Below are 22814 nucleotides of genomic sequence, written 5' to 3'. Positions count from 1 at the left end.
AATATGAAGGTACAAACACTCAGATATTGCAAAAACTACTAAATAAAACAATTACCAAGTATGCAACAGATGTGGAAGTCTAGAGAGGTGGTTAAAGCAGGGGACCAGGAGTCAGGAGAAAGAGGATACCATTCTGTTGTACATTAAGGAATCATGCTATGGCCTTGGGTAAATCATTAAGGGCTCGATTTTCTTATGTGCTGAGCATCTCAACTCCCATTGAAGTCAGTGGGAGCTGCATGTGTCCAGCACCTTTGAAAGTCAGAACATTAACCTTTCTCCATCTCATTCTTTCCATGTGTAAAATGGGTCAAAATACACATCCAGTTTGAGATGCAAAGATTAAAGCTGCACTGTATGTATAGGTCATTAGGTGCTTCACAGGGTGAAGGCATTATGGATTAGATTCAAATGCAGAGCTTCAACCCAGTCCTTGCACTAACCTTTACTTGTTGTTTACATGCTTTTGTAATTATAGATACATCTTTAGGACCTGTTTGACTCTTTTAAATATGGCAAATATGAATTCAGAAACAAGGATTTTACAGCAGCTCAGATGTTAAAAAAAAATGTTACTGAAAAATAAGGCTCATTAACCAATATCCTATTAGTTTGGGCCCCACTGAAATCTTGTTCTGGACCTGATTTTGCAAAGAGTTTGACTGCAGCGGGAGTTAGACAGTGCTCAGATTTCTACAGGATCAGGCCCACAATATACTAAAAGAAAGGCACTCCCTGGATGGTAGCAAGAAATGCTGAAAATTAGTCTAGAGAGTTAATTCCTAGTGAGCAGTAAAAACAAAACAAAAAAACATCAAAGGAAGAGTAGTTAGCAGGGCTGTAAGAATGCACAGCTGTCAAAGTCCTGCTCAGCATGAATACATTGTCACAGGTCAGCTGCAGGAAGCTCTTTAAAAGTTAAGCAAGTTAGGGTCTGATCTGGCAAACATAACAGCAAGCCTAGTGCATACTTCCATGAATCGTTCTGTTACTACAGGTTAGTCAGTAGTAAAGCAGAAGTGAACTGATCCAAAATCCATTGAAGTCTTTCCTTTAACTCCAGTGAACATTGGATTAGACGAGGGGTGGGCAAACTATGGCCTGTGGGCCACATCTAGCCCACCAGCCATTTTAAGCTGGCCATCAAGCTCCTTCTGGGGAGCGGAGTCTGACGCTTACCCTGCTCCAGTGCTCCAGCTAGGGAGCAGGATCAGGGGCTGCTCCTGGCAAGCAGCAGCATGGCCCCACTCCTATGTGTAGGGCAGAGGTTCTCAAACTGGGGGTCAGGACCCCTCAGGAGGTCACAAGGTTATTACATGGGGGGGTCACAAGCTGTCAACCTCCACCCCAAAACCTGCTTTGCCTCCAGCATTTATAATTGTGTTAAATAGATTAAAAACACTTGTTTATCTATAAGGGGGGGGGTCACAGGCTTGCTATGTGAAAGGGGTCATCAGTACAAAAGTTTGAGAGCCACTGGTGTAGGGGCAGCCAGGGGACTCCGTTCTGCATGCTGCCTCCGCCCAAGCACTGCCCCCTCAGCTCCAATTGGCCAGGGGTAGTGCTTGTGAATGGGGAGCGCATAGAGCCGCCTGGCCACAGCTCCACGTAAGAGCCGGAGTGGGGACATGGCTGCTGCTTCTGGGAGCTGCTTAGGGTAAGTGCTGCCTTGAGTTTGCATCCCAACCCCCTGCCTCAGCCCTGATTCCCCTCCCGCCCTCCAAACCCCTCGATCCCAGCCTGGAGCACCCTCCTGCACCTCAAACTCCTCATTCTCAGCCCCACCCCAGAGCCTGCACCCCTTCCCGCACCATACTCCGCCGCCCCAGCCCAGAATCCCCTCCTGCACTCTGAACTCCTTATTCTGGCCCCACCCTGAGCCCTCACCCCCCAACCCCAATTTTGTGAGCATTCATGGCCCTCCATACAATTTCTATTCCCAGATGTGGCCCTTGGGCCAAAAAGTGTGCCCATCTCTGGATTAGATTATAAACTAGTAGCTTGTATAGGGTCAAGCCCTTAGCTTGCAAAGTTAGCAATGGGAGTTTGAGTTCTAAGGACTTGCCCTGTTCTCTTCTGGGATCCTTTGACTTGATTACTCACAAGTAGTCAAACAAAGGGAGTTGGGTGTTTCTATCCCATCACTAGATAGAAGGTCAGAAGCAATACTTAAGTGGCAAAAGAAACAATTGATAACACTCAGATTTCTATGGTAAGGTAGCATGGTATTAGTTAGGTGAAAGTATGATATCACTTTAGTGTTTGCAGCACTGAGGAATGGCCAACTATTAAAATAAAACTTATTTAAAAATTTATTGTAAAATATCAGTGTTTATCAACTTTTAATTACAATGATTATGAGGGCTTGAAAACACGTTAAACACAATCAAATATTGGAATTAAGCACTCAATGATCAGAACTACAAATGTGTAAAGAGAATAGGATGTTTCCATTTCATGTGAACATAGCCAAGAGCGAGGTGGTAAGTACAAAAAAGTGAAGTTATATAAAAACATATCTGCATTTTTCAATTAAGACTCATTTTTTCATGGTTCTCCCAGAGCCATGCTTGGTATGTATTTAACTTGTGATCTTGTGGATGTACCTGAAAGAGAAGGAAGGCATTAGAACTATTGTTTTTATTAAAAATGTTTTCTATAAAAAAACCTCTTGCAGTACTGAAATAACTGCCTGGAATATCTCCACCCCCAGCTTGGGCCCTACTTTATAGTTTAGGGTTATTACAGCATGCTGATACGAAAAAAAGACCTAAACGTGCATGCTCCTGAAATGCAGAAAGTAGTACTGATCAGGCATGAAACATCAGTTGCATCAACTGAGAAGGCAAGTCACACAATAACCTTGCTAAGTGGAGTACAGCTGCTGTTTCAACAATCTGTAAACAAGAGAAGAGCCTAGTGAGGATTTTGGGTTGCAGTAGAGGGAGGAGAGGCAAGTCAGAGCAGATGCTATGCTCTTGCAGACAAATAAAATAGAGGGTACCCTGACACATCACAAAGACCACTACCATTACCAAGATGGGGAAGAGAAACGTAAAAGGAAATTAAAGGGGGTGACTGTTGTGTCAGACTGACAACATCCTGTAATATCCTGGATAAACCTTATGGGATTAAGTTAAACTTTACTGAATAAGACTTAATACCTTTTGGACTCCATTAAAAATTAAAATGTATGTACCTTCTCTAAGAGGAGGAAGATGCTAACGTATTTCCTTCATTAGTAGCTCTTTGAAGCTACTCCCCGCAGGGCTGAATTTCCAATTAGGCACAGTAGGCATGTAGCTGGGAGCACTGGCATTCTAGGGGAGACTTACCTCTCTAAAATTGTGTGCAAGAGAAAGGTCAGCTGTAGGCAGGGGGGCGCTGAAGATGCTGTGCCTAGGGATGTGTAAGGTATGAATCCAGTCCTGACTCCCCTGGGAGAAGTATGCATATACTAATTCAAACTTGATTTTCCATGGATGAAACAGACAAAGTGTTTCTAGATAAATATCCTGTTTATAAACTGGCTCACAGCCTTCTTCAGCAAAAGGACAGGATCTCTAGTCCGTGAAGGGTCCCAATCCTCAGAGGAGTGGAAGGACTTGGTCTATTGAGGCCCTACATGATCGTGTGCTCTTTGAGCTGAAGATGCGATGAACCTGATCACAAAAGAAATCCTTTTGATGGGGTTTGGAAGGTCTACTCTAGCCAGAACCCATGTTAGTGTTGGCGTGGTCTGTGGTAAGCCTATTAGCGTGCATGTAGGTTCTTGTATGGTCTTTACTGTTTTCTCTATAGTGCTTTTAGTTTAAGGAAAAAAAATAAGCTTGCATAGAACCGTGTGGTAACTTGTAACTACTGACAAACACTCTGTTATCAGTCTCTGAAGAAAAAGCAAGCAGGCGTGCTTGGGCAGCCTGCCTCTGCTGGCAATAACACAGCGAAAGGCAGGGAACTGTGCAGCCTGGAAATATTCTGGTCAGAAGAGAGAGAGAGAGAGAGAGAGAGAGAGAGAGAGAGAGAGAAAGACACAGGTCTCCATCCAAGACAGGCAATGGTTGGGAAGCTGGAAGCCTGAGTAGTGGGTGCTCTTGTTGGACCACTGACGGGTAAATACAGGTGCAATTGCCCTGAAATGAGACAACTGTCGCTAGCCTTTAGGTGCCTCCTTGCACACCCAGGCACAATTGTAGGATTAGCTCTTGGGGCTATTCACATCAATATGGACTTGCAGGATCAGGCCCATAAACAATACAGTCCATGAACATTTCTTAATTAAAGTTGACAGATTATTTCTACTCCATTTCATTTTTAATCCACGATTATATAGGGCTTGATCCAAGGTCTAACAAAGTCAGTGGAACCCAATGCGTTCCATGAGCGTTGAATCTGGCCCTTAGAGAATGAGAGCATCACTTACCTCCTTCCATTCATTGACACAGAAGATTCTGTATGAATCATTGCCATACTTTCCAATCCCATGCAGCTCAATAGGATACCTCCATTGCTTGGTCAGATACTCATCTAGAGAATATAACCCCATACTAACATGTAGAGAAATGTGCCACAGAAAATATTACAAGAAAACATTGGTACTCACTGCAGAACTGGAAAAATCTTGATTTTTACATTAAAACATCCAAATCACCAGTTTAGAGTCTTTTAAACTCCACAGTTTTAACTAAATGTATTACATTAGTAACAGGTGAAAAGGGAATTATTTCTAAACAAATCTCACTGTGGAAGGCAGCTTTAAATGACTACAGAGCAAAATCTACGCAGTAATGTTTTTATTTTAAACATTAAAATACAGAAAATACTGTAGTATCTCATTGCAAAACAATTGACCTTGTGGATACTAATGAGTTTTTTAATTCTGATAGTCATCTCAAACCAGGGCCTGCTCCTCCATTGTTCCATCTTTGGAACATTGAAGGAAAATCACAGAGCTGGGGTTTATAATGCCACTTTCTCAACTGACATCAGTTTAGATCGTTCTACAGACATATTGAAAAGAAGCTACCTGAAAATTTGATAATGGTCTTCGCTCTGAGTTCGTAGAGGCCAAGAGGTTTAAGCAACTCTGACATTTCTTTCCAGTCTGCAGTTCTTGCTACCTCAGGGGAAGGATATTTCTCCAGAAACTCCCAGAGCACAGGTATTGCCATCTTACCTAGGCAGAGATAATATGCTGTGAACAGAAAGGCTGTACAGTAACTTCATCTGTGTGACTATCCAAAGTGTGCATTCTGAATGTTGTTGATGAGGAAGATGCAAATTATTTAAAGTTGTTTATACTAATATACCTTAGATATAGTTTATTTAATCCTTTCAATATTGTAATGAAAAACTTAGTAACTAAGGCCCTGATCTTGCAGCAACAATCCCCAACAGCCACATCAGATCCAAATTCAGCATTTACATAAGCCGATGCAACTCACAGACCATGAAACTAGTATGTAGAGGTTAAGCTTCATATCATATCGTATACCTATTTACCTGAGGTCTTATTGAGAAATATGGTTGCGATGAGGAGCTTCCACGGATCATGGAAGAGTGTTTCCTGGACCAAATTAAATGGAGACCGAGGAGGAGTCCATTTCCTGAAGGCCTTCCTTCTTGGCGGGCTTGGAGCTACATACACAAAGATAATATGCAACACTTTACTGAGCAGTAAAGGGTTGATTTCTCCCTCCCCCATTCTTTTAAGAGACATTGGAGCAGACTCACCCCCATGCTCCCACTAGCGCATGGAGGGAGGGTAGAGAGTTTATTACTCTTGTATTATGACACTGCAGGGGCCACTGGGGCCCCGGCACAGGTTAGGCTAGCCCCATGGGCTGCCGTAATTTGCTCCTGTATTTCTATGGGTACAGAATTGCCAGGACAAAGGTCTGCCCAAGCCATACTCACCCTCATTCCAATCCCAGAATGCCTCCTGCACCCGGGTTCATTCTGAAGATAGTATAGGACTAGCCTGACATCTGGATGTAGAGGTTCACTGTAACTGGGGCTGTTCTCTGGGAAGAAGGGGCCTTACAGATACCATAAATTCCCACTGCATCAACTAAGTACAGAGCAGGCAGCAGATGTGTGGGCTTCACCTCTGACACAGAATAACACCCTTAATGGGTAAAAAGGTAGCTCATTCTCAGAGCCCATTCAATCTGCAGCTTCCCTGCTGAGGTAGTCACCAAGAATGCCAGTTAATGCAAAATGTGATGGTGGTTTGTGCAATATGGACACTTGTCTGCTAGGTTTAAAGTAAGACAACAAAAATCCTCTCACACAGGCCACAATGCAGCCATCAGGTGATAGTCCCTCTCAGATTAGTAATGACCAGGTATGGATTTGAGCTATTGATATACAAGAGAAAGGCTCCATACCCCTTTGCTAACCTCTTAAGCCTTTCAATCCCGTCAAAACACAGCTTTCTTTCCCATAGAGAATACTATACCTTCTTTACTGTATTTACTAGAAAAATATGGACTGGTTTTCCTTCTCTCTACTTGTGTTCTTGGGACACAGTCTTCTAAAAAGAAAAAAAATACCTGTATGTAAATGAGAATTAGTTCCACTCTGATATCTATCAATATTTCAGCATCTGTTTTTAAAAAAAAATAAATCTTCAAATGACAAACCCTTAACAAAAGTAATCATATCTCAGTGAGTCAATGGATGCTGCACAGGTATAATTGAGGGCAGAATCAATGAACTATTATACTAACCTCAGAATGAAGCTAAACAAGGTTAGTTGTATTTCTTGAATCAAAACCTGGCCACTTTTGCAGTAACTTAAGTTAATCGATATATGGAGAGTAGTGATCATTGCTACATTAAATCAGAGAAAGTGATGGTGTGATTTCTAATTGTGAATAAATCCACTTCCTTGGCTTGAACTGGTTGGTTCATAGCACTCAGCTACTATAATATCTCATGCTCTGTATGGTAAATATGATAAACAGATTAGACCAACTCCAGGCAAGTAGATTTAGAAAGTTCTAACCATACCTAGTCATGGAGTAGGCAGGCCTGAAACAAACACTCTTTTTTTGTAATTAGTTTGGAAGTATTCCTGATGGAATTTTAGAACAGTGCTCTGCTCTGAAATGTATATACCTTGCAGAATTTTCACTGATGTAAAGCTTTTCTTGCCACAAGGCTGTGAAATGCTAATGTCTGTTTCAGTGCTAGGTTTGAAATCCTGGTTATCCGAATGCACCCAATCCTTCTCTTTTGCAAACACACTTGATCCTTCTCTTTCTGCAATGTTCTTGTCAGAGTTTGTAGCAGCTGCATCATCAGAACTCTTCTCTGCATATCCTAATTGTCCCATGGTTCTTGACTCTGTTTCTGAGAGAGCAGTTACTGGTCCAAGAGGCATCTCTGATTGTGATCCTGAAGTCATTATTTCATCCTTTGAAAGTGTGTTTGCTTTTCCAATATCTGTGGGTTTTAAGTTCTGATTGTCTATTCTACCTCTATCAGAAACACAAATATCTTTCTTTCGCCGGAATTTTTTGATTTGGCTGCCCTCAGCCTCTTGATTATTACATGATGCTTTTCTCTGCCTTTTATTTTGGCTGTGATCTGGATTCCTCTTTTCTGAGCCCTTCTTAGCTTTCTTAATTTGAGCCCTTCTTCCAACTGCTCTTTTTTCTTTGGCCTTTATGCAACAGTCCTTTGGCTTAATGTCTTTAATGACCAAGTCCTCCCTGCCCTGCAGATGGATGGAAATGTTTTCCAGTTGTTCATTACTGGTCTGTAACTCCAAAACTTTAAGTTCTTCTTTATTACTTTGCACACTAAGATCTTGCGCTTTACCATTACATTCTTTATTCTGTAATCTTGGTCCCACAGCTTCTGCACTGAATCCTTTGGCTCTTGATCGAGTTTTGCTCTGAACAGGAGCAGTAAAGTCAAAATCTTCTGGTTTAAGAACAGTCTCTCCATTTTTACTAAAATACGCCACAAGTGCACATCTGGATCTTAACTTTGCTCCTTGAGGACTATGAAATGAAAGAAAGTTAAATGATCAGTGGTTACAGTTTTCATTTCTTGCTCTAAAACAAAGCAAACAAAACTTATATTTCTGGAAAAAAAAAAAGCTAACAATGTTACTTGCATTTTCCAAAAAATAATCTAGCTCAATTTTTTTTAAAAAGGCTGAATAATATCTTTTAGACAAGCCTTCTATTAATATTTGATCAAAAATGTTCATACAAAGAACTAATTTGCAAGTAATAATCCTTTATACTTTCGTTTAAGTATCTTAAAGTATTTTACAGCCTCATGCTACCCTTATGAGGCATGTAACTATTTTTATTTATAGATTTCCATATTATTAATATGAAGTACCAAGAAGTTAAATGACTTGCCCTAAGTCAGATTCAAAGGCTCCTGAAATCAACAGGAGCCTATGGACTTCAGTGGGTTTTGGATCAGTCCCAGACTAAATCTGTGTGAGGACTGGAAGAGAACAAGGACACTTGACTCCTAGGCTCTGTAACACTTACTCTCCACTAAGCAACCAGTAGAATAAGTCTGTGACATACACTGCTTTTACTTACTATACAGATTTAATTTCAAAAGTTGCATCAAATATTACCTGATGAAATAAACATCATATTTCCCTGCAGTTTTGCCTGATTGTCGTTGCTTTGTGATCTTCTCCCATCCATCTGGAATGTTTTTGAGACATCTAGAAGCCACTTCTGACACAGCAGCTGCATCTTCTTTGCACTGGAGTGTGTTTTCTGCTATGGTCTCAGTACCTTCAATCTGTAGACCAAAATATTCTCTTGTCTCTGTCACTAATTCTTTCCCCTCTTCTTTTGTGTTCTTTCCAATTTGCATGTTACTTCTGTCACTGAAAGTAAATGTAAAATAAAATGATAGAAATAGACCTGTCTGGAACTATTCATAACTACAATATTTCAAGACTTGCAGAGATTTAGGGAAAAAAATAAGTGAAAATATGAAGGTATTAGCTGGCCTGTTGCAAATATTTATGCACTGTTATGTGTGAGACCTTGCCTCTTGTTCACTGGGACAGTAGGTGCTGGGAGAGCTATGGAAACAGCATGATCAGCCTCTCTTCCATGTGGAACAAAAGTATTTGCAATCTATACTATGTTTTACATATTGGACTTCAAGTTAACATGAGGAGTGCTTGGTCTTGTATTTCAGCAATAAGCATACAGAGGATCATAGTCTGGAATATAAATGTGTGACTTTGCATTGTATATAATGGGGATCGACAGCCTTTGGCACGCAGCCTGTCAGGGAAAGCTGCTGGCAGGCTGGGATTGTTTGTTTGCCTGGAGCGTCCACAGGTTCGGCCAATCGCAGCTCCCACTAGCCGCAATTCGCAGTCCCCGGCCAATGGGGGCTGCTGAAAGCGGCGGCCAGCACATCCCTTGGCCCACGTCGCTTCCCGCAGCCCTCATTGGCCAGGGATGGCAAACCGCGGCCAGCGGGAGCGGAGATCGGCCGAACCTGTGGACACTCCAGGTAAACAAACCGTCCCAGCCTGCCAGCGGCTTTCCCTGATGAGCTGAGTGCCAAAGGCTGCCGATCCCTGATATATAATCTCGTGCCATAAACAAACCACAGTAGGATGTTAGCTGTTAAAAGTAAGCTTCCAAATGCATTTTTCATATTCTTTATTTCTTTGAAACATAAATGGTCACTTTAATTAGAGCCCACATACATAAGTAACATACCATAACATATACATTACTAGGGCTGCCACTTGGCAGGTTTTGAACTGCCCTGGCTGATTTTTGTACTGTACTGTCTTATCAGTTTAATGTGTGGGGAAAGGGGGAGACGGACATGTTAGAGTGCTCTACAATTCACAACCCCAATTGTCTGAACTGTGGCACCATGTTAGGATAAGATAAGGAAAATGATAAAACAACTCAAAAAATACACCTTTGTGTAAAATTGTTCTCTAAAACATTTTAGTAATAATTAGCTAGAGTAGGACCCTTTTTGCTCAGGGAGGCAGAGGTGGTTAATGATTAGTTTTCTATATCTAAGAGTTGACAACCCTATACATTACTATCTGACTATATTAAACGTGTTCTTCTCATATGGTCTGAGGGAGAAGGAGTGCCTCACGTGCTCAACACCGACTCCTCAAACCACTTAACTGGGGAATGCCCAAGTGGAGCCTTGTGCAAGGACAGTGACTGAGCTTTGAAAAGACTGAAGAGGTTCACCCACCGCAGAGGGAGAATAATGAAGCTACTTTTGTGAATCTGTATCTCAGTTTAATCATAAAGTTGTTTATATGTCTGGGGCCACTTAAGAGTTATGATTGCTAAATCAGTGCAACATATTAGAAAATGACTCCACAGCAGTACGCCTCAGAACCTTGTACCTGTTCCAATCCTCCACCAGGGCCCTCAGCCAGCTGAAACCCAGCCCAGTGCTCAGCACCAGCAGCAGGGCTAGAACTCAGATCCTCCAGTTCCAGGTCCCGCCATTCAAGCTAAACGAGAACCTCCCAGAGCGCAGCACTGTGGAGCGTATGACACACAGCTGAGCAGTTCTAGTTCCAGAGGCTTTGGGGCCAGCACACAACATCCCAAGAGCCAAGCTGGCAAGGAAGTAAACAGGGCCCAGAGCGACCGACACACACACACACACACACACGCAGTACAGGGTTTCACATACCGCACCATGCCCCGTGATGTCACCAGCATGTGACATCAGCACGCCCTGTGACATCACCACCCAATGTTATGGAGGACCAGTCTGAGGGAACAGACCGCGGCCTAGCCCTTCTGAAAGGCCTCTGGACCTCCTGTTGCTATAGTAACTTTACCTGCCCTCTTCTTACCCCCGTACTTCCGGAGCCGCCATTCTGAAGAGCCTCCCATGTTACGTGAGTGTGTGCGCCATTCCTAGCTGTATTACGCATGCGCACACCTAGCATACCCGTAGAGCTTCTCGCCAATATACGATACTGCCAAGGGCGCGCAGAGATTCTCCCGCGAGAACAGTCCCAACAGAGAACAGCCCGCCTCTTGTACATGCGTATTCCAAGCACAGTCCCGCGCTTTACGCTTGCGCAGTACTGTTCCCCCTCGCGCAAGCGCAGTGCTCATGGGACGCAGCTTCGTGGCACATGCGCAATGCTGATCTAACGTTTTTGAGTTTCTATCCTTTCCCTTCGCGCGTCGTGCCCGTTGATTCTAAGCAAAGGGCTTTGGGGTTAGTGCGCATGCGCGTTGCCCGGGGAGGTTGGGGGCGCTTTAATCTTGTGTAAATAAACAAACAGCAGCCAGGGAAGGGGGAGAGGTAGCGCCAGCGCCAGCAGTGCCGCGAGACAGCAGAGGGGGCTGCGAGAGGGAGGCAGTAACACGACACGGGCAGGCATAGGCGGGGCCGGGAGAGGGGACTAAGTGGTAGCTAGGGATAGAGGGCAGGGCAGGCGGTGGGGGAGGGGTGCTGGGGGAGAGGGGGCAGGGCAGGCGGTGGGGGAGGGGTGCTGGGGCAGGGCAAGCGGTGAGGGAGGGGTGCTGGGGGAGAAGGGGCAGGGCAGGCGGTGGGGGAGGGGTGCTGGGGGAGAGGAGGCAGGGCAGGCGGTGGGGGAGGGGTGCTGGGGCAGGGCAAGTGGTGAGGGAGGGGTGCTGGGGCAGGGCAAGCGGTGAGGGAGGGGGCAGGGCAGGCGGTGGGGGAGGTTTGCTGGGGCAGGGCAAGCGGTGAGGGAGGGGTGCTGGGGGAGAAGGGGCAGGGCAGGCGGTGGGGGAGGGGTGCGGGGCAGGGCAGGCGGTGGGGAAGGGAGTGTTAGTAGGAGAGGGGGGGATGAGGGCCGCACTGACCTGGAGGGATAAGGCCGAGCAATGGTAAGAGGCTGAATATGGTTTTTGTTTGCTATTTTCACAGCATCCCAAAGCACATTGGGCACTTTATGGGGCAAATGGAAAGATGTGGTCCCTGCTTTGGGGAACTCATGGTCTAGTGAGGGGGGATGGCAGGGACCCATCTTTTGATTTGCCCCAGGGGAGGGTTTGGAGTGAGGGTCACTGCAGTATGGGCATGCTGATAATCTGATCAGGCATGTTGCATCTTTGTCAGCCCGTTTTTATTTAATAGTAAATTTCTTATCAATTTAAAACCTCACAGTCTGTATGAACTGGTAATGTCTCATGGGTTCTTATTGGGGTCAGGAGAGCAGAAGCCTGTGGTTTATAACCAGGGTTACTAATGTCAATGGGAGAAACATCAAATATGAGTCCAGTGGGGTTGGTTTAGTAAATTAAGCATTAAATATGGAATATACAGAGTTCCCAGAATCCTGAGTTGGGGGTTCCTGAGGGGTAGGGATGTGAAAAGTGGGAGGATGTAACTTTAGTCCTTCATTTAAAGAAAATAGATACATAGCATTCCAGGTAGTTTACTCTGTGGGTGATTTTCCAAACTATGGTTCTCTTTGCTCTGTGTGCATGTTAAAGATCACTCCACATTCTTTTTCTAAGAGTACTTCCGGTGTGCTTGACCAGACTTAACCCTTTACCCTCCCTGTGGAGGCTTTGCTAAACGAATAAGTGGTTAATTTCTCCAGTACTGTATATACAAGTGATAGGAAGTGCTTTGGGAGAAAATGCCCTCCCGCCCACAGCCAATACTATTTTATTGTATCTTGGCAACTTTTTGGTGTTCTTTATCATTGTGTTCTACTGAACTGTGCTATGATAAGATTGTCCTCGTGGAAACCAATTGTATATCTCAGGAAAACTTTACTGAGGAATGAATATAGACCATTTATTCCACCTCTCCAGCCCCTACCCTTCCCAACACCAAGTGACAGCAAGATTCAGTATGGTGCCACCTTTCTGTTTTGATTGTTTCTTCATGTCATTGAACAAGAATTTGTTTTTATTATCCATATAACTGTCAAAATGCATACTACAGCTTGTATATAGTTGGTTCTCATGAACTATAGGTAATATGTCAATAATAATGTCTGAATAATGCAAGGTTTTCCCTATTTTTTTAAATTTTCATCCACCCATGGCCCTGCTCTTGCAACTGCATATATATGGTCACAAGGGTCTATCTGCAAGGGTGCAGTTGCAAGTTAGTGGCGTGGTCCTACAGTTGGATCTGTGTAAGCATACTTCTGTGCCTGGACAAAGCCAATTGCAGGATGGTGGTCTGGTTTGGAGAACTTCTTATTGCATGTGGGGAAAGCATCGTAAAGCTGTTTGGCTTCTGGAATTTTCCTCAAAGTTAGATATGTTCTGAGGTGTATAATTAATTCTATTAAATTAAATCTTGACTCCTTTTTTATGGCATTTAAACAATGTTGGAAATAGAAAATATGTTTTCTGGGAATTGTAATATTTAGTGTTCTGTCCTTAATTTTTCTTTTTTGTTTCATTGTCCAGTATATATGATCTTGCCTTTAAACCTGATGGAACTCAGCTAATAATTGCAGCAGGAAACAGATTGCTGGTAGGAGATTGTTTACTCCTTTCCACACCATACCACCTGAATCTGAGAATAATAATATATATTTTAAAAGACCCCAGAGTATAGCTATGGAACATTATATAAACTATAGCAATATTTTTGGGGTCTTTTAAAATTTCTTACTGCTCTCTTTAACGGGGGCTCTTTCATGTGACCTTTTCTTCAGTTTAAAAAGATAGTTTTTGACATAGGGAGGGAATGGGATTTTTTGAAACAGGCAGGCCAAGTGGGTGTCTGAAAACAGCATATGAATTGAATGACTTTCATATAAATGGAGTAACCTCTATTGTCCTTACATGTAATGCCTGCTTCTCCGTGCACAGAAAGAAATAAGTATATTCTAGTATTTTAAAAAGATACCATCAGTTTAAACTATAGTCATTTTTAAAAGACAAGTTAAAAAGTAGTTTCAGGTACTACACTTGTTTCAAAAGTCAACTTGCCAAATTTTTTCATATAATTGCATTTTCCTTTTTTTAAAAATTGTCTCCTTTTCCTGTGCGGACTTAAATAGGGGAAACTAACTATCCATCCATGAGAAATAGTGACATTGACTATGTACTAAGTATTGTCAAATAAGCAAAGTATACAAACAATTATTTTGCGTCCAATCTTGTTTAGTTCTAATTATTCTAGTTCCTGTGGTGCTTGTTGTCTTTACATTTTCCTTTTATTGATACAGGTGTATGATACATCTGATGGAACCTTAATTCAGCCCTTGAAAGGGCACAAGGACACAGTGTACTGTGTGGCTTATGCTAAAGATGGTAGGTGACACCTCTGGCTTTCTTAGCTTCCTTGTTTGTGTTAGTTTGTAGTAGAAAGCATGGTAGTCGGCCTCATCCCTTTCTTGTTGTACATTTTAAAATTGGGAATGTTAAGGTAGTTTTAATAATAATACTTTGCATTTAAACTCTGCCTTTTATCTCAGGGTCTCAAAGCACTTTACAAATATTAGCTGCAGAAGAAAGTACCGTTCTCTGGATATTACAAACATAGGCCCCAATCCTGCAGTTGATACTACAAACAGAGACCCATGCACCCCATGAATTTTAGTGGGCATCTGTGTGAAAGCAGAGGTCTACCTGTACAGCATTCCATTGAAGTCAGTAGTACTTCATGCGGGTGCAGAAGTGCTACCATATGGAGTCAGTAGCAGGGCTGGACCCATACTTGATCCTGTAGAGCTCAGACATCTACAAAGTACTTCCTGTTTTCTGTTTTGCTAAGATGAGTGTTTTTGGAGTAAAGGTGATAATTTGGGGTGTTTTGTAAACAGGTGTTTTGTTTTTAAATTATTATTAATCCCTAGGCAAGCGTTTTGCATCTGGCTCTGCTGACAAAAGTGTAATAATTTGGACTTCAAAGTTAGAAGGCATTCTGAAATACACGTAAGTGAACCCATTCATTTCACTGGTTCCTTTAAATACATACTTTGATTATGGACTTCTGCTGTTAATATAAGTGAGTGATGCTAGGAGAGTTGAAGGAATGTGAACTAGGGTCAGAGAATAAATTAGTAGAGAGAGGAGAAATGATGGAGGAGAGCAGTCAAAATATAGAAGGATATTTGAGAGGGTTAGGAAAGCAGTTAAGAGAATGGGGGAGTAGTTGGAGGGCTAGATAAAGCATTGGTGTTACTCTTGTGAAGACATTGCAGGGCTGAAGGAGGACCAGAGAGCCTCTCTCACTGTGTTAAGAGGGTGCAGGAGTTCAAGAAGAGCAGAGGAATGTCAGGAGAGTTTTGGGAGCTATATTCTGCCTTTGTCTCAACAGGAGTTGTGTGTACTGTATATACAAGACATGAGCCTGGTCTTGTAAAATAAGCCAAATTAGAGTAGTTGTAGTTTGAAGCCCAATCCAAAGGTGGTTGCTGGTACTTGCCTCCACCAAAAAGTTTCATCTTTTTCTGCCCTGCTTTATTTGTGTGCATACGGAATTCTCTTGGTGTTTTTCATTGGATTAATACCAGTCTTCCACAAATCATTAAGAAATATATGTAATTGCTAGTATCTTACATCTTCAAATTCTAATTCTGCTTTTTGATAAGTTTGCATTATTCTTGTTGAAGTTATTGAGAGATACGCACGCATACAAATTATGGAAAAATTTGGTTAATAACATTTATTTCTTTCACAGTACTTCCCAAACCAATATCCACCTATGCCCTCATACCAATGCAGCCAGTTCTTGATGAAATCTGATGAAGCCTTCATTCAGAGACTGCTTAATTTAAAAAAGTTTATTTTTAACTTAGTTTAATTACATGTTAATTTGACATAGTGTAACTCGATCTGTTTTTATGCAGTATTTGTCCTCTAAGCTTAGCTTTAAGATATCTTGTTATAAAAGATAGAAAACAAACAAAATATTTGTTTGAAATGTGATGATTACTTTGTTCTAGGCATAATGATTCTATACAGTGTGTTTCATACAATCCTGTTACTCACCAACTGGCATCCTGCTCCTCCAGCGATTTTGGTATGTCTTCTTCCTCTGATGTTTTTCATTGAGCAAGTAAACATTATTAAAATGAGAGAATTAAACATTACTAAGCCAGTAATGTATAGGTACAGTTTTTTCTTTTCTGTGATGAAGAAATGGAGAAATAAAATGTTACTCCTCCACTGTGAAGTATACGGATGAAAATTTAGAAAATACCTTGTTTAGCATAATTTAATATTTTACTTTTAAAATCACTCCCCCTCAATTGGAAAAGAGTTATGTACTCCAGTGCATTAAAGTGGTATCTTATGGTGATATGATTTTTCAATAGTACTATTTTTTTTGCCGCACTTTAAGAAATATTTCATTATAATTGTTATATTTAGATGTTTACTCCCCACGCTGTCCATATATGAATAAACAGCACCTATTCAAAACATTGACCCTTCCCAACACTGGCCCTTTAAAACCAGCCACCTTTTTTTTCTAATCTAAATGCTGCTTGTAATAATGAAGAACTTAGTCAGTTTCTTGGGTTTTTGTTTCTGTTTTTTAAGGCTTGTGGTCTCCTGAGCAGAAGTCAGTCTCCAAACATAAATCAAGCAGTAAAATTACCTGCTGTAGGTAAGTTTTAAGCACTAGACGTGTCATTCAGATTGTTTTTTTTCCTTTATGAATACAAATATGACAATAAAGAGAAAAGTATATGTAATTAAATGTATGCAGAAGCCATGACTAGGGGCATAAATTGGGAGTTTGTAGAACAGATTACAACAGAACCAAAGGTTCCGATATCACGCCATCCTCATCACTATAGTATCTGAGCACCTTCCACTGGTGCAATAAGCAGCATCTGTTACATACTGTTTTTTCTTTCTCTCATCCTCTTCCCAGTATGTGCGTGCAATATACTTTTTTTTTTTTTAATTGTATTGTTTCTGACTTGCAGTGGCAAGCAGTGTGATCTTGAGCAAGTCAGTTAACCTTTCTGTTCATTTCTTTATCCATTGATACAGTAATAACCTCCTGGAGGTGCTGCTGAGACTTACTAATATTTGTAAAGTACTTTGTGATCCTCAGGTTAAAGATTATATATAAATTAGACTTTTTTGTGGTGTGTGGGGCAACTAGATAATAAAGCCCAATCCTGATATTTGATGCCAATAAGTTAACTTTCTGTTAATAATAATAATACAAAAACACTTACACATACTCCTAAGGGAATTCTGTGCCACTGCATGCACACAGAATTCATGTCCCCTGCAGATTTCTTCGCTTCCTCACAGAAAAATGACTTTCTGATGAGGAATCAAAGGGAAGCCGCAAGAGCAGCCATGTATCCCTCCCCAGCAGTGTGGGCATGTCATTTTGGGGACCCAGAGCCGCTAGCAAAGAGACAAATCTCTGCGGGTGGAGAGGAGGACTGGGGATGCCCTGGCCAGTGGCTTCTATCCTGTGCCAGGCTCAGCTGCTAGTGCTGGCTGGGAGTGGGGAAGGACGGTAATTCCTCTTCAAGGAGCGGCCAGGCCGGGCTGGGTCAGACCCAGTTCCAGAAACCTCTCCTGGCTGCAGGAAGCTCTGCACCATTCCCTTTCCCCTTGCTTCCTGCCCCCATTGCTCCTCAGCCGCTGGCGGGAGGGGTCAGTGTACGAGAGATGCTCCATACCCAGGCCGTCACACGGAGTACCCTCCCACTGAGCCCACCCGGCCGACCCTCATCCCCTGCCTCCAGAATCCCCTCAGATCCAGACCCCCCCCCCATCCTGCACCCAGACCAGGCCCCGCTGAGCCCTCTGCACTGGAACCCCAACCCTGATGATCCCTGACTACCCTGAGGAGCACTCTGCACTCGGACCCCCACCCCACTGACCTCTAACCAACTGCACTGATCCCCAGCCCACTTTCACCTGGACCCCCCTGCAGAATCCCATTGTCCCTGCACATAGAACTCCCCAGCAAGCCACTGTGTATCCAAATCCCCATGCATCTGGATTCCCCACTGAGCCACCTGCACCCATATTGCCCCACACAGGACTCTCTCACTCCACACCTGGCTCTCCCCCCCGCCATGTTAAAACTGTCCAGACTTGGATCCTGCCGAGCTGAGCCTCCCTGCCCACACCTGGTGTACCTGGCATGGTGAGGCAGGGCCCCAGGGTGTTTCTGAGGCAGACCCAACCCTTGTGCTGTGTCAGGGTTGTGTGTAGCCTCACCGCCAAGTTCATGTCCTGGGGATTGGAGGTGCGGCAGGGTGATCTCCCATCTCCATGCTGCCGGTTGCCTGTGCTCCCTGCTTCCATGCTGGATCTCCACAATTATTTATTGACCAAATTTTGCAGAATTTTAAAATATTGTGTGCAGAATTTATATTTTTTTGGCACAGACTTTTTAATTTTTTGTCACATAATTCCCTCAGGAGTAGTATTATAGAGCACTGTAAAACATGAAAATTTATAAATATGCACATGGTTTAAGACATATCTCCTCCAAAAGCTTGCGATCTCAGACAAGACCATGCACTACAGCAGCAGTTCTCAAACTTTAGCAACCCGAGAACCCCCATTTTGATTTAAAATTCTCCAGGGACCCTCAGACTTCTTGCTGAGTCTCTGCCCCACCCACTTCTCTGAGGCCCTGCCCCTTCTCTGAGGCTCCGCTCCCTGCTCATTCCATCCCCACTCCCTCCATCGCTTACTCTCCCTCACCCTCACACACTTTCACCAGGCAGGGGGTTGGGGTGCAGGCTCTTGGAGGGAGTTTCGATGCAGGGTGCAGACTCTGGGCTTAGGCAAGGGGTTGGGGTGCAGGAGAGGGTGAGGTGTATGAGCTCTGACCGGGCAGCGGTTAACTCTGGTGGCTCCTGAAAGTGACTGGCACATCACTCTGGCAGCGGCTCTTAGGCGGGGGCGGGCATTGGGTCTCCACGTGCAGCCCCTGCCCGCAGGCACTGCCCCTGCTGCTCCCATTGGCCGTAGTTTCCTACCAATGGGAGCTGTGGAGTCGGCTCTCGGGCCAGGGGTAGCACGTGGAGACTCCCTGCTCCCACCCCTAGGGACTGCAGAGATGTGCTCGCCGCTTCCAAGAGTGGCAGAGAGCCTGCCTTAGCCCTGTTGCACTGCCAGAGTTTTAGCATGCAGGAGGCCTTGGGAGGGAAGGAGAGGAGTTTCAGTGGGGTCCGTGGACCCCAGTTTGAGAAATGCTGCACTACAATTCAAGTAAGGGAAGGTGAGGAGAAAGAGAGAGGAAGGATTGATGATAGTGTGTTTTAAGGAAGCATTTGAAAGAGTAGAAGGAGGGCAATTGGCAAACAGATAAACTATTCTATGTGCAGGGGCAGCATCATTGTCAGTTTTAAAGAAGTGATATATTTGATGGGGGTAGGGGCAAAAGAATATACTCACTGATAAAGTCAGGGGAAATAATAAAATATCTAGTGCTTGTGTAGTGCTTTTCATCAGTCGCTCTCAAAGCACTTAACAAAGGAGGTATCATTATTTCAATTTTACTGATGAGGAAACTGAGACACAGAGCAGTGAAGTGACTTGCTTGAGGTCATGTAGCAGGCCAGTAGTGGAGCTGGGAGTAGAATACAGGCCTCCTGAGTTCCAGTCCAGAGCTCTGTATGCTAAACATCGCTATTGTCTATTTTATGTGATCACTATTCTGAATGAAGATTATACAGTGGTGTGGTATGTGGACACACAATCTTCACAAATAGTGTAGATGTGATTTTCCGTCATGTGTTAGCAGAGTATATCTATTTTGTTCTCTTTATTCTTGCACTTATTTTTCACTTAGGTATAACAAAGAGTTTCTCCCTAGGTTGCATGTTCCTGCTATAAATATGAATGTGACTGTACAGTGCTTTGGGGTAAATGTCTAAATTCCAGTACTCTTTCTCCTTACTTAGAGACGTATTCTAAACTATCATCCACTGGTCAGTACACTATTTTTAGTAGTTTCCTCTATGTCGTGCTGCTTTTTCATTTGTTTATTTTGTTATCAGCTGGACAAATGATGGCCAATACCTTGCTTTGGGGATGTTCAATGGCATTGTCAGTATAAGGAATAAAAATGGTGAAGAGAAAGTCAAAATAGAACGTCCAGGCGGCTCTTTATCTCCAGTATGGTCAATTTGCTGGAATCCATCAAGGTAAACCTCTTAGGTCCATCCTTTTTGTGCTGAACAGATAATCCTTGTTTTAGTGATTCCTGACATCACAGCATGGCCAGGCCATTATCTTTCTTCCTTAAATTGGTTTATTCTGCACTTTACTTAGGGCTGGTCTACACTATGGGGTGGGATCGATCTAAGTTATGCAACTTCAGCTGCGTGATTAACGTAGCTGAAGTCGATGTACTTAGATCTAATTACTGCAGTGAAGACACTGCAGTAATTAGATCTGTTTGTGAACGGGAGATGGTCTCCCGTTGATTCCCCTTACGCTTCTCGTTGAGGTGGAGTACCAGAGTCGATGCTAAAGTGATCGGCAGTCAATTTATTGCATCTATACTAGGCATGGTAAGTCGACCCCCACTGGATCAATCGCTGGCCGTCAATCCGGCTAGTAGTGTAGACAAGCCCTCAGAGTCCTCAGGCTCTTCACTGGTGACCAGCTTTTCACATCTGAAAAAATCTGGAATTACTCCAAGAAAATGGAGTTACTCTGGATTTAGACTGGTGTAAATGAGATGAGGATTAGGTCCATTTTTTCTCCCCATCCTCCTCTTCCTTCACGTTGCCTTTGTTATAGGAATCCCTCAATGACACATCAAAATCCTCATATGTTACTTTGGCTTAAAGAAAGTTTTGCCCCGTCTTTTGAGGCTTATACCGCTCTGTGACTGACCCAAGAGGGTTTCACAAACTTCGTTGGTTCAGATTTCTCTTTTTCCACCTTTTGGTTTTCTCACTGCTATCTACAGTCCAAAATGGAGTTCATTTTGACTAAGAGATGGATAATTGGCAACTTGGCAACCTGAGATTTGTATCTGGGATAAACTGAGATTCCTGTGGGATGAGCTACACCTCTTTCTAGACATCAGCTGCCTCCTACCAGGCTGCCTGTTTTTTCAATTATAGAGTTGCACTGTTTTGAGAAGCTGAACACACGAATGGCGGGTGCATCTCTTTGGTGGCTATATGTAGCAATTGTACTTTGTCTTTTTTGATAAATGGAAAAATTGGGTGCAAATTCCGATTGGATGCCAGGAAAGATGGTGTGGTTTTTCATTTGTATATTTTTATGCAATGAAGTTTATCTTAGAGTAATAGATTTTGAAATGACAGTTTCACTGTAGTTATAGGGAATGTGAATGAACAATTAATATTACAGTAGGTGGGAGAATTTCTGGAATCATAGAGCAAGTGAGGAAGAGGAGGAGTCAGTCCACAACTATTTAGAGGAAATACCAGTTTTGAAGTCCAGCACGTGCAGTAGTCAGGGTAGTGAGACAGAAGAAGAAGAACATGAGGAAGAGGAGAGCCCTAGGGACACCAGCTTGTGAGTGTAACTTCAAGGGAATAAAATTTACTGTTCTACAGACAAAATAGACATCTACATTTATGTCCCAATTTATATATGTAATTATTTATTTCTCCTCTCTGTCTTCTACCAATGAACTTCAGCCCTTACCTGAAGAAAACACCTCTAGGAATGAGAAGATATCTCAGTCTCTAGAGCCCGGAGTTTCTGATGAGACTGCCAAATGCAACAGTAGTAATACAGAGCAGGAGCTTTTATGAGACTGATTTCTTTTTTTTTCCCCCGAGTGTCAGGCTTGTGCAGCAATATTTTCAGATTGTTGAACACATTTTATAGATTATAAAAACTCATAGTGTATGTAAGAAACAAACCAAAACAAATAATCAAAACCTAAAGAACCACAAAACCCATAGGGCCATATTCATTGCTGGTGTGTATCTGTGTGGGTTTATGTTGACCAGATGGAGCTGCATCCTTTTTTTTGTGCCAGCAGTGAATTTAGTCCCATAATTTTTTAAACCATAATAAATAATTTTACTTCCTGCCCATCCCTGCTCCTTATCAGTCTTAAATACCATCTTTGCTCTCCTGCAGGAAAAGGAATGGGAGGAGTGATGGTCTTTATGTGGTGTCCTAAGGTGAACAGACTCTTAGGGCTGGTCTACACTGGGGGGCGGGTATTGATCTAAGATACTTCGACTTCAGCTATGCTATTCATGTAGCTGAAGTTGCGTATCTTAGATGGATTTACCTTGGGTCCTCATGGCGCGGGATCGACGTCCACTGCTCCCCGTGTCGACTCTGCTACCGCCGCTCGCTCTGGTGAAGTTCCGGAGTCGACCGGAGCGATATAGATGAGACACGATATATTGATCCCCGAAAAATCGATTGCTATCCACCGATACAGCGAGTAGTCTGGACGTACCCCTGGACCAGCAGTAATAATAATACCTAGCTATTTTATATAGTACTGTTCATCAGTAGATCTCAAAGGACTTTACAAAGGAGTATCACCCCCATTTTACAGGTGGGGAAACTAAGGCACAGAGAAGTGATTTGCCCAAGGACACCCAGCAGGCCTGCTGCAGAGATGGGAATAGAGCCCAGGTTTCCTGAGTTTGAGTCTAGGGCTTTCTGCATTAGAGTACGCTACTACATTCCAGAGTTGAGGCCCTTCTCAGAGAATGCTCTGGTGCCAGCTTCCAAGGACAACATTTTGTTCTTGATTATATTTATGTAAATCAGGTGCATCTCCATTCAGGCCCATTGACTTTGGACTTACACCACTGAAGCTGAGATCAGAATGTGGCCACAGATCTTTAAGTCCAGGGACTCTTAGCTAATCAGCCTTGGCTGATCGTAACTGCAGTGGAAGTATATGAAGTGATGTAT

At 43.1% G+C, this 22814-nt stretch overlaps 2 protein-coding genes across 9 annotated transcripts in view; one reads left to right on the top strand and one right to left on the bottom strand.

The window, feature by feature from the left end:
• Positions 1-2288: 2288 nt before the first annotated feature.
• MBD4 (methyl-CpG binding domain 4, DNA glycosylase) lies at positions 2289-11062 on the bottom strand. Of its 4 annotated transcripts, none has more exons than XM_030568346.1 (8): positions 10838-11062; positions 8612-8872; positions 7123-8012; positions 6461-6535; positions 5503-5637; positions 5027-5176; positions 4424-4527; positions 2289-2606 (listed from the first exon to the last, which is right to left on the bottom strand). In XM_030568346.1, exons 2-8 carry the CDS (start codon positions 8857-8859, stop codon positions 2529-2531), a joined length of 1680 nt encoding a protein of 559 aa, XP_030424206.1. In that variant the 5' UTR covers positions 8860-8872; positions 10838-11062; the 3' UTR covers positions 2289-2528. The 4 variants fall into 4 exon arrangements, with proteins under 4 accessions (XP_030424206.1, XP_030424204.1, XP_030424203.1 ...); XM_030568344.1 differs by having other exon boundaries at positions 10853-11062; XM_030568343.1 differs by lacking the exon at positions 10838-11062 and adding an exon at positions 10687-10823.
• Positions 11063-11139: 77 nt separating this feature from the next.
• IFT122 (intraflagellar transport 122) overlaps positions 11140-22814 on the top strand; it is a 50135-nt gene continuing 38460 nt past the window's right edge. For 2 of the 5 annotated variants that reach the window (XR_004001155.1, XR_004001156.1), the window contains exons 1-7: positions 11140-11226; positions 13407-13473; positions 14174-14258; positions 14804-14882; positions 15896-15972; positions 16494-16560; positions 19943-20089. Coding sequence is in view for 3 of the 5 variants with exons in the window: in XM_030568342.1 (XP_030424202.1) it covers positions 11821-11861; positions 13407-13473; positions 14174-14258; positions 14804-14882; positions 15896-15972; positions 16494-16560; positions 19943-20089; positions 21273-21440 (731 nt within the window). In the remaining 2 variants the exon portion in view is untranslated. Of the gene's footprint in view, positions 11227-11781; positions 11862-13406; positions 13474-14173; positions 14259-14803; positions 14883-15895; positions 15973-16493; positions 16561-19942; positions 20090-21272; positions 21441-22814 lie in introns of those variants that run through there. The other 3 variants (XM_030568342.1, XM_030568340.1, XM_030568341.1) reach the window with 3 other exon arrangements.

Source organism: Gopherus evgoodei, chromosome 7 (genome assembly GCF_007399415.2).
Source record: "Gopherus evgoodei ecotype Sinaloan lineage chromosome 7, rGopEvg1_v1.p, whole genome shotgun sequence".
NCBI classification, from domain to species: domain Eukaryota; kingdom Metazoa; phylum Chordata; order Testudines; family Testudinidae; genus Gopherus; species Gopherus evgoodei.
Note: the sequence above shows the minus strand (reverse complement) of the source record. Positions and strands in the feature narration are given on the sequence as shown.